Raw genomic sequence first — 14649 nt, forward strand, 5'->3', positions numbered from 1 at the left:
CTGATTTCTCAGCATCTTTGCACCCAAATGACGTGAAAAGGCAATCACATGTTAGTTCTAGTATAATATAGTTGTCCCGTTTATAATCTGCATTTCTTCTTGGTGTAGCAATTTTAATGGCCAATAGTGTATGTACAAGACCCAAAAGGGAATAATAAGAGTGGACGATTGCTCGGATTAAAAAGGGTGTAAGACAAGAATGTAGTCTTTCGCCCCCGCTGTTCAGTCCGTACATGGAAGAGGCAGTAATGGGAATGGTTACATCACCAGTCAAAGACTCCACAGCTTAGCAGGGTCCCCGACGGCAGAGTAGGAAGAGGCGAGCACGAATATTCCATGCAAGTGTACTTCTTTTCCGGTTTGCAGATTAGGCTTACAGTGACGAACGGATTTGGTGTGAACGAGAAAGAAATCATAGACACAATATATCCCCCATTTTTATTCGAGTTCATGTTAAGTCGGCATAGCAGTTTATTTCCGGAACACAGCACACATCTGCGCCCGGTGTAGCCTACGCGCTGTCGACCCTGGTGAAGTAGGGCAGGACGCTGAGCGGAGCCGAGTAGTTGGCGAGCCAGGCGGGGCCGTCTACGGTGGGGTGTTCGGGGTCCGCCTCGTCCCTCCAGCTGCCCCTGGGCAGGTAGATGTCGCGGCTGACTGCGCCCTCCTCCAGTACCGGCGCCACCAGCAGGTCTTCTCCGAGCAGGAACTCTGTGTACAAAATACAACTTACACAGTCACGTGCCGTTAACCTCAGCCGAAACAAAGCCATTTCTTGCGGGACTGCGGGGTTAAGTGGCCGCAGCACCTGTTAAACTTGACCTTCTATGAAAGAAAACATAAAGGCTTTTATTTTCACTTTTATAGACTACTTGTTCCTAACGAACTGATGTTGGCATTCAACGCCATAGTAAAGCTACACAAACAGCGATTTTTTGAGCCTGAAATTATGTCACATAGCTACGCTGCAAAATTGATTTCTCTTTCTCTTTTTTCGCTTTCATTGCAACTGCATTTTTACCTAGTAAGTCCATATCACTAGAAATGTTTCGGGTTAGCATTATTTACTGGCAAGAAACCTGCTTACCGGCATTTTATTCTATAAAATTCTCTTGCAAAAACTATAGGTATTATGAAACATGAAATCCTTCAGCTTTGATCTTGGGTATTAATAACCGCTTCAGCTGTATTTAGTCCTTTATTATTGGATCATTACTGGTTTCGTGGAACTAAAAGCCACATCTTCAGGTGAACGCCGCGTGGGATTAGCCGTGCGCCGGCCGGTGTGGCCGTACGGTTAAAGGCGCTTCAGTCTGGAACCGCGTGACCGCTACGGTCGCAGGTTCGAATCCTGCCTCGGGCATGGATGTGTGTGATGTCCTTAGGTTAGTTAGGTTTAATTAGTTCTAAGTTCTAGGCGACTGATGACCTCAGAAGTTGAGTCGCATAGTGCTCAGAGCCATTTGAACCATTTTTTGATTAGCCGTGCGGTCTAGGGGCTGCAGTCATGGACTGTGCGGCTGGTCCCGGCGGAGGTTCGAGTCCTTCCTCGGGCATGAGTGTCTGTGTGTGTGTGTGTGTGTGTGTGTGTGTGTGTGTGTGTTTGACCTTAGGATAATTTAGGTTAAATAGTGTGTAAGCTTTGGGACTGATGACCTTAGCAGTTAAGTCCCATAAGATTTCACACACATTTGAACATTTTTTTTCAGGTGAATCTTTGTATAACAATAAACCCAGAAGGGATAACAACCCTGAGATATACACTGGTACGATAAATGATCAAGATTTTAAAACTTTTAAAAATATATTAAAACTTTTGCATGAGAACATCAAAATGTTAGTACTCAAATGACTGAAACATTAGAGCGGAAAAGCTAGGAACCTTTTTACCCAACATTCATTGTTCCTCAGAACGAAAGACCGCTAAAAGGTAGTACGTCATCGAATAAAACAACCTGATTCCAATATAGGGAATGGGTCCTAAAAAAATGGTGCCATACTGATCCATTGGTAAGGATAAAATAAATGAAAACTATTGAGACCTAATATTGGGCCACAATGAAAAACCAAGAAGTGGTTGCCACAAAATGTAGGTATGTTCTGCCTGGGCAAAGTCATCAGGTAAATAGCTATTGGCGGAAAAACAGAACCTAGAAACCACATTTACCGCTTCTCCGATCTATACGGAATCGCGACCAGCGGACGCGGCCGCGTGCTCTGTCATACTGAAGGCAAGAAAGTAAATAGCTTGCCTGTGGACGGCTCGCGCATGCAATCGATCTGAAGTACAACGAATGTTGCGTAAAAAGATTCCGGGCTTTTCGGCTCTAATGTTTCAGTCATCTGAGTACTAACATTTTTATAATCTCATGTAAAAGTTTTTAATATTTTTTTAAAAACTTAAAATTTTAATAATTTACGCTTCCAGTGAATATCTCTGGGTTGTTATTCCTTCTGGATTTATTGTTATGCAGAGAAACCTGATGATGTGTCTTTACGTGCCACGAAAGAGGTAGTGACCTAATAATAAAGGACTAAATACAGCCGAAGCGGTTATTAATACCCAAGATGACTACTCGCAGCTGTGGTTGCCCTACAAACAAGGTTGTCTGCAGAAGCATAATCTTTGAACCCAATTTCTCTAAACTAGGATACAGGCTCACACTTCCACTCAGTGATTATCTTTAACATTAAATAATGAATTAAAATCTTTGGTTAACTTCACTTGAAATAGATGAGGGTTCAGATGGCTCTGAGCACTATGGGACTTAACATCGGAGGTAATCAGTTCCCTAGAACTTAGAACTACTTAAACCTATCTAACATAAGGACATCACACACATCCATGCCCGAGGCAGGATTCGAACCTGCGACCGTAGCAGTCGCGCGGTTCCGGATTGAAGCGCTTAGAACCACTCGGCCACAACGGCCGGCTACTCCATCACCATACAGTCGCAAGCGTTAAGTACACTGCCTGATAAAAAAAGTGAAACTCGCAGAGGGGAGTATGACACGAAAAGAAACTTCCCAAGTTGAAAAAGTATGTGATTTAGGTACAAGGGTATCCAAAGCTGTTTTATGCTCTCCTGGGGCACGCTGACTTACCACTGTTATAACTTGTCCTTGCTATCTGGAATAGTGACTCTGGCATGCAGTTGACGCCCGAGCTGGCCCCATATATGTTCCATTGTGGACGGGTATGGATACTTTACTCGCCACAGGAGCCTCGGCAACATACAAGCTACTCATTGAGACACACTGCTTGTGTGAACGAGCATGTCATGATGAAAAATGGCACCACGAAACCGTCTATTGCGAAAGACATGAGAGCGAAGTATGTCCATGATGTATCACTGTACCGTCAGAGTTCCTTCAATCACTAGCAGCCGTGGCTTTTAAGTCATACTCGATGTCTCCCAACCCCACAACATGAGGCTTGAAGTAACACTACAGCACCTCTCTGAAATGTAGGAATGATGGCTCCTCTCCCGAGGTCGTCACCATACTCGCCGACGATGGTCATGCAGACAATTCTGCTCCAGTCAATGAGATTCCAGGCCGAAGACGTCTCCGGAGGCGCACCAGACAGTGGTCGCCCATCACACAGCTCGACAACCAGGAAAGGCAGGTGCAAAAAAATGGCTCTGAGCAATATGGGACTCAACTGCTGAGGTCATTAGTCCCCTAGAACTTAGAACTAGTTAAACCTAACTAACCTAAGGACATCACAAACATCCATGCCCGAGGCAGGATTCGAACCTGCGACCGTAGCGGTCTTGCGGTTCCAGACTGCAGCGCCTTTAACCGCACGGCCACTTCGGCCGGCCAAGGCAGGTGCAGATGTGGTGGGGTTACGATATAGTTGGTGCACAGTACGGCCATCCAGCCTTTTGGTGGTGAAAACGTGTTCGACCAGAAACTTGAGAAAGAGTACCATGTCCTGAAGTTACCATGAAGTCCAACGTTGGGACGCTGTCACATGTGAATGTCCATTGCACGATTCGGCCATCAGGCCAACCGTAGACCCACAATGAGGCGCCTTTGAAACGCTGTCAGGCGCCAGTAACGGTGTCACAAGAGTATGCTGTATGTCTGTGTCCATTAGTGGTTACTCAACATCTGACGTTCACTCCCTTATACATCCCACCAGAATTGGTAACACCACTAAACACGAACAGCATAATGCCCTCAAACAGTCATTCTACTTGTCACAGAAAATCGTAATTCTAATCATTTACATACCCGCCGATCGTGTATACCTGTTCGACGTTACATTGACATCCGATTATTTCTTCTGTATGCTTCACTTTCTCTTCAGGCATTTTATCCAATTGTATGACGCCGGGGTAGAACAACGTCGTAAAACTTGAAACTTCCTGACTGATTAAAACTAGGTACCGGAAAGAGACTCGAACTCGGGATCTTTACCTTTCGCGCACAAGTGAGCTACCCAAGCACAACTCACGACTCCTCCTCATAATTATACTTCCGCTAGTGCCTCGTCTCCTAGATTTCAAACTCCACATAAGTGTCCTGTGAATCTTGTAGGATTAGCACTCCTGGAAGAAAGGATATTGCAGAAACATCGCTTATTCACAGCATGTGGGATGTTTCCAGAATGAGATTTTTATTCTGCAGCAAAGTTTGTGCGCTGAGATGAATCTTCCTGATAGATTAAAACTGTGTGCCGGACCGAGACTCACAGTTCTACTTCTATGGAGCTTGGAAGGTAGGAGACGAAGTACCGGAGGAAGTTAAATTTTCGTAACTAGTCGTGAGTCGTGCTTGGGTAACTCAGGTGGTAGTGAACTTATCCGCGAAAATCAAATTCCGGAGTTCGATGCTCTGTCTGGCACACAGTTTTCATCTGACATGAAGTTACACCTTAGGTGACACTCTACTGCCGTATGAAAATTTTATTCTGGATAGTACTGCCTGTTGTGTGAACCGTAGCGGCCTTATTGATATTATTTGGAATAATTGTAGGGAAATTTAGTTCGTCTGTGAACGATGTAGCATTCAATATCCATTTAGACGTATTCATAAGAACTTCTCATCTGTCAGCCAGCATCAAAACAATAAGGAGACAGGTGACACGAAAGAGAGGACGTCGTTCCTCTGAAGAAGCATTTACGAACTGAGTAGGTGGGGAGACAGATGAGAGGGGGTAGAGAAATGAGAGTCAAGAACTGTCCCCTTCCGTCATCAATGACCTACTGAATGCCGGTATGCATGCATATCTCATACATTCCAAAACGTCTTGCATAAAAACGGGATTTTCTGCTGCTCAGACCTTTGGTTGTAGTGGTGATAAAAAGGTAGGATGAAGTGCTTTGGCCACGCGGGGAAGCCGAGCGGTCGGGGGCGCCTTGTCACGGTCCGTGCGGCTCCCTCCAACGGAGGTACGAGTCCTCCCTCGTGCATGAGTGAGTGTCTGTGTGTCCGTAGCGTAAGTTAGTTCAAGTTAGATTAAGTAGTGTGTAGGCTTAGGGACCAATGACCTCAGCAGTTTGGTCCCATAAGACCTTACCACAAATTTCCAAGTGTTTTGGGTAGCCCCTGTTCTTGGAACCATTTAGAGGCCCAACAGAAGGATCGTCTTAGTGTCACTACCCTACAGTACAGGGCCAAAATACAAATATTACACACTTCCTCCTGCATAGACAAATGGAGCAATTGGTTGGTTCCTTTTTCATTTGATGTGGTCTATGGTGCGCTTGATGGGACTTGGAGGCACCAATAGTTCTAGGCTTTTCCTCTGGAAACCCCCATAAAAGGGGTTTTTACTATATTTTCGCTGGTACCAGCAACCAAAACGCTGCCAGGGTTCCAAAACGGCTATGCACAGAAAATGCGCGAAATTTTTAGGATATATAAAATATAACCTTGAAATTTTCTTCATATCTTCACACATTTCCGAGATGCAGAGTTTTAAAGTTAACCTACTTATACACGTAAAATACGCACGTAAAACCAGGTGTAAAGCGAAAACGTCGTTTATAAAGTGACGTAGCATGGAGAAATGCTGTAAAGTGTCTACATTATGATCTGTGAAACCCATGTTGTAGTAATGAAGCACAATTTTCTTGCACGTATAATTCTGTCTGAGGTGTAAAATTACTTTTGAATTACTTCAATTTCGCATCATCAAACTATCGAAATTTCGCGGACCAATAGATTTCTTTTCATATGAGTTGCATGTGCTGCTGCAGCATGGAAAAGAGGAGAACCAGCGGTAAAATGGTTCTATCGGAGCGAAATGCGAATATGTTCCTGTTAATTCAAAAGACTCTGACTGAAAAGTAGGGTACCAGCTTCCTCATTCTACCTTTCGCAGTCCCTTTAAAATTTTTCCGAAAAATTTTGGCATGTGAACAAATTCGCGCTTTCTTGTGCTGAGAGAGGAGACAGTGGCAGTGGTAAAGAGACGGAAAAGTAATAAACATCGGAAGATGGTTGCGTTATAGAAAGAGCGAAGGAGACATTGGCAGTTCAGACAAAGCGAGGGCACAGTGGCAATGAAATATAGTTGACAGTAGCAGAAAAGTGCTGGGCGAAGACGAAAAGAGACAGTGCCAGAGAAGGAGAAATAAAACGAAAGAGAAAGTGGAATTGGGTGAGAGCCAGTGATAATGAGAGATAGAGTATATGACAATGATAACGAGGGAGAGAGAAAGATAGTGGTAGGGAGAATAGACAGCAGCAGTAGGAAGGAAGGAATGACACATTACCAGTAAGAAAGAGCAAGATGGTTGGTGAGAGGAGACTGTAGTAGTAGGACAGAACGAAGGTGGTGTGGCCGTGATACAGGAGACAACAACATACACAAAGAGATAATAACAATGAGTCAGGCTGAATGAGTGAGAGAGAGAAAGGGCAACTGAGAGTGAATGGATATGAGCGACTTACAGCGATGGACTATTAGGTGTGAGTGAGTTACAGTTAGGGGAGCTGGTGGGACTGAGTTGCATGTCAAAAAATGCGCTAATATGTACAGACGTCAAAATTTTTTGGAAAAATTGTAAAAGTTCTGAGGAAGGTAGAATGAGGCGGCTGGTACCCCCACTTTTCAGTTAAAGTCTCCGATAGCAGTATTTTTCCGCTGGTAACTACGGATTTACCTGTGAGAAAGAGGGATGTGTGATACACTAAATTAAGCCTGTACTGGCTGTAGGGAGGCAAGACACAACAACCTGTCAGTTCATACCCAATCTACCAACTAGATAATCCAAATAGAAGCAGCCGGTATGTCTATTCTCATACGTGCTTCTGACATGCTAATTTCCACATATCACGGCATTTGGACTGGCAAGTGAACTTAAACTTTTTACACTGAAAGAAAATTTTTCCTCACCTATGATTGACATGCATTATGAGAAGTTATACGTTAAGAGAATGAGTACAAGAACAGGTAGAGATACGGAGCGGAGCCAGAAGTAAAACTACGGATTAGTCTAAAAGATCTGCTTCAAACAGTAATCACAGAGGAGTGTCGTTAGGGAGCTCGGCGACATACCTGAGTTGATAGCGAGAGCTGTTTCGTCTGTGGGGTCGAGCCACCAGAGGGGCAGGTTGACCGGCGTGCCGTCCTCCACCGCCTTCTGCATCAGCTCCAGGATTCGCGGCGCGTACTGTGTGTGCAGATCGGTCAGGTTGCGGCAGATCTCCAGCGCCTGAAACACGGTCGCCGCACTCATGCTGGGCAAGTAAGGACTCAGGTGCAGCCGAAACAGCCACGCTCATCGTATTCATGAACAGGTTTTAGTCCTCTTGCCCTACGAAAAGCTTACAATAGGACACCAATGAAGAAAGGAGCATGAATCAGTGCGAATGACAGTGGTGTAATATTGCACAATATTTATTACCCTACGAACCGGTTTTCGGCTGTTACACCATGTTAACATACAAAGATAAATGCATGTGGCTGCGAAATTTTTGTGGGATCGGCCATTTTAAAATAGCGCAACTATAATCTCAGCTGGTTTCGAAAGACGACATCTGTTAAAGTTAATTAATGATTGAAACTTCAGGGATTAATTGATTAAAAGTACGATATAAAATATTTAGGTTAGGTTAGACAAAGTACCTGAAACATTGCTTAATGTGTCAGGTATTTTATTTTGTCTAAGCTAAATATTCTTCCGTCACATTCTTAATGACGTAGTCCATCTGATTTTCGCCCTAAATTGACACTAGCAGTTATCTTTAAAACCCAGCTGGCATATCCTGCAGTTGCACTATTTTAAAATATTTGATTCCACAAAAATTTCGCAACTTCACATATTTATCTTTATAGTAGACGATGGCATACCGGCTGAAAACAAGTTTGTAAGATAGTAAATATTGTAGAACACACACTGGTGTCATATACCTTTTCATTCATAATGTACAAAATCGTGTACCAAGAACTGACGGAAATAGAGAAGATCCAAAGAAGAGCAGTGCGTTTCATTATGGGCTCACTGAAGCATCACAGAGGTTACCAACGAACTCTAGTAGCAGACGGTGCAACGGAGACGTTCCCGTCATGGACTGAGTTATTGTTAGTTCCGAATGCTTCAAATGGCTCTGAGCACTATGTGACTTAACTTGAGGTCATCAGTCCCCTAGAACTTAGAAGTACTTAAACCCAAGTAACCTAAGGACATCACACACATCCATGTCCGAGGCAGGATTCGAACCTGCGACCGTAGCGGTCGCGCGGTTCCAGACTGTGGCGCCTAGAACCGCTCGGCCACTTCGGCTGGCTAAAGTTCCGAGACCGTACGCTCATAGAAGACGTAAAAAATATATGTCCTCGTCCTGTGTACACCTCACGAAGAGCTCACGAAGAGAAAATTAAAGAGATTCGAGCCGACAGGGCGGCTTACCAGCAATCGTTCTTGCCGCGAACTATTCACGACTGAAATAGGAAAGAGGCGTAGTGACAGTGGTACACCGTATAGCGGCTCGCGGAGTATACATGTAGGTGCATACACAGATTAATATAAAAACGAGAATTACACATTAACGTTGAATGTTACATTAGAAAAGAGGAAGTGCTTTTGCGAGAAGTAAACAATGTATTTCCATCAAAGAACAGAACCAAAAATGATGGTAACAAAAGCGTTTTCCTTTATTTTTTTGACTGCTATTGTAACCTACAACTCCTGTACTGCGTTCTAAAAAGTATAAGTCCAAGACTCGATTCCAAACTATATAGTGCGTTGCCCTCTCCTTCCAATCAATGTAGCTAGTAAATCAATTTACAAGTTTCAGAGATAAGGAAGACGCCATCTCCATACCAAACAAAGCGCTATTGAGTAGAACTCATGCTTTATGATCACTTTGAATTTTACGATTTTTATGATGTAAATATTGAATCAGCTCTTGAAAGTTGTTTCTGACAGTCGCAACTTTCCGAACTGATTTTTCTTGTGGGTATTCTAAACTACAGACACTCTCCAAAGATGTTTTTGAACGGTACTGAAAGTATAACTGTCTTTGAGAAAAGTCAGTGGGGATATATGATCCAATTAGGGGAGATTGCGGTTTAACTGGGCAAAGCGAGGTCTCGTCACCGGGCGGTGTGGCCGAGCGGTTCTAGGCGCGTCAGTCTGGAACCGCGCGACCGCTACGGTCGCAGGTTCGAATCCTGCCTCGGGCATGGATGTGTGTGATGTCCTTAGGTTAGTTCGGTTTAAGTAGTTCTAAGTTCTAGGGGACTGATTACCTCAGATGTTAAGTCCCATAGTGCTCAGAGCCATTTTTGAGGTCTCGTCTTGCTTGGGGTTCCAGTAGACGTATTTCGTAGTGCAGAGGCGCTGCTATCATTGAGTACTGTACTGAGTGGACCTGAAGTCACCATTTATTGACCATTCTCAGATCTCTGCCGCGCGGGATTAGCCGAGCGGTCTGAGGCGCTGCAGTCATGGACTGTGCGGCTGGTCCTGGCGGAGGTTCGAGTCCTCCGGCGGGCATGGGTGTGTGTGTTTGTCCTTAGGATAATTTAGGTTAAGTAGTGTGTAAGCTTAGGGACTGATGACCTTAGCAGTTAAGTCCCATAAGATTTCACACACACATTTCAGATCTCCGTTTGCCGAGATTCCAGCTTGCATCGCGCGGCTTGGGGTATTAATATTTCCAGCTGTAGAGTTGGTGACAGAATTCACGAGACCCCTCGTCTTATCTTTATGCTCAACAGTACAATATTACTGTCTCCTCCACAGCATAACAGGAAACGAAACGAAGAGCTATCAGCATATCGGGGTGTTGTCAGACTGCTTTAGATAATGTAGGAGATTATATTGGTGCTAACTAATTTCTCTCTTATGTCTATGTACTTTGCTCAATAAACTAACGGAAAAACCATATTTAGGACGCAACGTCTTCGATCGATGTCTGAACCAGCCTACGTCAGAAACATTCAGAACAGACATGGCCTTCCTTGCCACAACCGAAACAAGCGCGCGGCTGGCCATCATACACGGTGACAGCCCTGCAGCTGGCAATAGCCAAGTAATCAGGCACGTGTTTCTTCAGTTCAGTTTTTATCTGACGGACTCCACTGAGAACGTGGTACGTTTCTAACGTCTTCCACTTTTAAGCAACATGACTGATGACGTTGCTGTAAGGTTTAAAGGTGGCCACCACAACGTCTGACGGTATCTCAAACGGGAGTTCGGAAACCCTCAACGTTCAGAGACCAAAACTAGTGTGATCAACCACGGTAGTCTCTATAGGGCTGTCAGAGTAGCGGAACTTGAGTTCGGTACCATGGCTCCATACAATGTCTGCGCACAGATCATCATTCGTTAGCTTTATGTACACAGTGGTACAAAGGATAGAAAAATGGATTCCGATATCTTGTGGCGGGAGACGCATTTCGTCCGGTAAAAACTTCATACACTTTTGGTATGATCCGATGGAAAAGTTAATTTAATCGTGGCTTGACGATCGGAAAATGCCCTGATAGTCAATGAATTAGGGCACGAAGACAAGGCGCTGCGCGGAAGTAAACACACGCGCGTTCGTTCGCAAGTAGCACACCGGACGAGACACAAACAAGAAGTAATTAGAATTATATTAATATCGTCAGCTGCGCGCGGGCGTTGATATAGACCAACGGGGGCAGGTGAAAATGTGTGCCCCGACCGGAACTCAAACCCGGGATCTCCTGCTTGTATGACAGACGCTCTATCCATCTGAGCCACCGAGGGCACAGATGATAGTGCTACTTCAGGGACTATCTCGTGCACGCCTTCCGCGAGAATCACATTCTCACCACAGAAGAAGAAGGTCATGGCCGGTATCGCCAGAACTTTATACTTATATGGATATGGTGTCTGTTCTTTCGGACATGTCCGAAAGAACAGACACCATATCCATATAAGTATACAAACAAGAGGTGGTCGCCTCACCATTACCGAAGGCAGACTACCACACTGCTACAAAGGCGTAAGACACATTCAGAAGCAAGGAGTCAATTGAAACTCATATTTTCATTAATTAAAAAGAAAATATTAACTCAAAGTATCAATTTTAGAGTCTCTGTCAGTAACGTTACGTCATAAATTTTGAATAAAATGATCTGCACTGTGGCCGGAGTAGCCGTGCGGTTCTAGGTGCTACAGTCTGGAGTCGAGCGACCGCTACGGTCGCAGCTTCGAATCCTGCCTCGGGCATGGATGTATGTGATGTCCTTAGGTTGGTTAGGTTTAATTAGTTCTAAGTTCTAGGCGACTGATGACCTCAGAAGTTAAGTCGCATGGTGCTCAGAGCCATTTGATCTGCACTGTCTGTAGAGTACCTTTTATTAAAAGTCAGCCGGCCGCGGTGGTCTCGCAGTTAAGGCGCTCAGTCCGGAACCGCGCGACTGCTACGGTCGCAGGTTCAAATCCTGCCTCGGGTATGGATGTGTGTGATGTCCTTAGGTTAGTTAGGTTTAAGTAGTTCTAAGTTCTAGGGGGACTGATGACCTCAGATGTTAAGTCCCATAGTGCTCAGAGCCATTTGAACCAGCCATTAAAAGTCACGACCGGTTTCGCGTCAGTTGGAGACTCATAGTCAGGTGATAAAGACTCTTTTTTAACAAATCATCGCCGAAAAGTAACTGCCTTAGAGCCACTGTCCATCGCTCATATCAAGTTGTAAACATACTGCGCGCTAAAAGCGGAAGTCCGTATTTGAAATGAATGGTGTAGTAGAACCATGCCACAAGGAGGAAGTAGACTGAGCTGCAGCAAGTAGGCTGTTCTTGCCCGCAGTTTAAAATAACATACGTCAGAAATATTGCAAAATAAAAGCACAATTTGTTCTACAAAGCGTGATTCGTAGAAGTGCTAGTCGGATCAATGCTAATGAGACGCGGAAGATGTAATGTTATGTGCGCCTCACTGTTTTTTTTCTGTAACTAATTTGAGCCTGATTTTATTCTGAGAAGCTCAGTAATGTATGTAAATACCGTAAATCCAAACTTGATTCAAAAAGTACTTGAAGTGAGGTGAAGCCCAGCTGGACAGCAAGAAACTCTTTAGCGCGCAATCCCGGCAACGATAGTAGCAGTGAATCTTTGAGTATGGACTCTAAAAAAAAACATATTGATTTATTAAGAAAAAGAGGACTTTTAATCTGTATCTTGTGGAAAGAGGACGTGTTGCCGGACCGTCGCTCAGAACGTATTCTTACAGTTAATGAAAATTGATATTTTAGTGATAAAACCGAGTAAAGTATGTGTAAGAGTTGCCAAACATTTATGTATACAAATTTTCTGGAAGTGAAGAATAGAAATATCTTGTTTTTGGAAAAGGAGGTAAACTTCATTGTCGTTGCCGTCTATCAAATGGCTCTGAGCACTATGCGACTTAACTTCTGAGGTCATCAGTCGCCTAGAACTTAGAACTAATTAAACCTAACTAACCTAAGGACATCACACACATCAATGCCCGAGGCAGGATTCGAACCTGCGATGGTAGCGGTCGCTCGGTTCCAGACTGTAGCGCCTAGAACCACGCGGCCACTCCGGCCGGCTGCCGTCTATCAATCGAGAGAATTGTAAGTGTAGAAAGTTCACAAAAATACAGGAAAAGAAATGAATTCTCTATAGTTTTCATTCAACAAGTAACAATCTCTTATAATTTCTTAAATACAGTAATTGGATTACGTTCTTGTACGATAGTATGGTGCTGAACTCCACTGACCAATTTTGATGTGGCTGGACGAGTAGTTTGAAGGAAGTTTGTGTGCCAAGCAATCTCCTTTTCTCACGAAGAGCAGATTCCTGTTTGATCTTATTTATATACAACAGTGGTCCCTTAGGTATGAAAAGCTACGAAAACTTGGGCTCAAAGCTGTCCGCAATACGGCCAAGTAACTAACAGAGTCGTATTTTAAACCTTAAAGAACAATAACTTCCTCCAAATTGCAATACGTCACCAACTGGTGCAGAAGCTGATCATTCAAGGAGGCAGCAACCAAAATTCAGGTACCAGTCACGACTTAAAGTAAAAATCTCAGTCAAAAATCAATGTCTCTCTCTCTCCAAACACATGTATAAGTCTTCATATTATTGAAAAGAAAAAGTCATTTTTATAAAGTGATAAACAGGAAATGAAATGGAAATGCAGAATGCATAATAACAATCTTGAGCAATTGGGATCTAATCACAATTTGGCTGTTAGCCATTTTTCCACAATCCTGTACAAGAATGTCACCAGGTTTTACTGAGTACACTCTCTATACGAACGCTCGTAAAAAGCTTTACTTAATTTAACAGACATTTAATGACTCATAAATAAACAGATTCAAAACATCGAAGCTCATTAAGGTAATCAGTGCACTACATCTTTTCTATGTGCAAGAGTCAAATCCTAAAAAGATCTACTTTTAACTGGTTGGAAACGAGTGAGTAAAAGAGGACAAGAGGAAAGCTTATCTTACACAGCAGGCGACGTACCTCGTCATCAAAGTCCCACGGCACGTAGGAGAACTGAATGGCCGGCATGAAGACGGTGGCCTGCAGCCAGCGTATGAAGAGCTCCTTGGTGGGCGCCTCGCTGCCGTAGCCGTTGCCGCCCACCATGTCTGGCAGGACGAAGGGGTAGCCCACCATGTTCATCTGCAGCAGCGTCGTCACCAGCGAAGCCAGGCCGTTGTCGAAGCCCCACCTGCTGTCCTTGTCGAGCATGCGGACGAACGCGGGCAGGTACTGGCTCTGCTGTCCGACGCGCACCTCTATCATGGAGCCGAACTGCGAGGCCGTCTGCAGGTATTCCGCCGAGAACTGCACCGGGTTCAGCCTCCTGGGCTCGATGTCCGGTAGCTGGGGCAGCCAGCTGGTCTCGCCAGCGTCGAACTTGAACGAGTCGATACCCGTCTCATTGCGAAGTGCCTGCAAGCAATTGTAAACAGCTTAACGAATCTGTGAACTGAAGGGCGGCTAACTTAGGAAATATGGCTATGTACACTACTGGCCACTAAAATTGCTACACCACGAAGATGACGTGCTACAGACGCGAAACTTAACTGACAGGAAGACGATGCTGTGATATGCAAATGATTAGCTTTTCAGAGCATTCACACAAAGTTGGCGCCGGTGGCGACACCTATAACGTGCTGACATGAGGAAAGTTTCCAACCGATTTCTGATACACAAACAGCAGTTGCCTGGTG

The 14649-nt window shown here is 44.4% G+C and overlaps 1 protein-coding gene across 1 annotated transcript in view; it reads right to left on the reverse strand.

Annotated features, from left to right (window-relative positions):
* Positions 1–465: 465 nt before the first annotated feature.
* The window catches only part of LOC124622171 (myogenesis-regulating glycosidase-like), an 85677-nt gene continuing 71493 nt past the window's right edge, over positions 466–14649 (reverse strand). The window contains exons 4-6 of the mRNA XM_047147815.1: positions 13934–14368; positions 7517–7673; positions 466–711 (exon numbers count right to left, since the gene is read on the reverse strand). Coding sequence (XP_047003771.1) covers positions 512–711; positions 7517–7673; positions 13934–14368 — 792 coding nt within the window. The 3' untranslated portion in view covers positions 466–511. The remainder of the gene's footprint in view (positions 712–7516; positions 7674–13933; positions 14369–14649) is intronic.

The sequence above is a fragment of the Schistocerca americana genome, chromosome 7 (genome assembly GCF_021461395.2).
Source record: "Schistocerca americana isolate TAMUIC-IGC-003095 chromosome 7, iqSchAmer2.1, whole genome shotgun sequence".
Taxonomy (NCBI): Eukaryota; Metazoa; Arthropoda; class Insecta; order Orthoptera; family Acrididae; genus Schistocerca; species Schistocerca americana.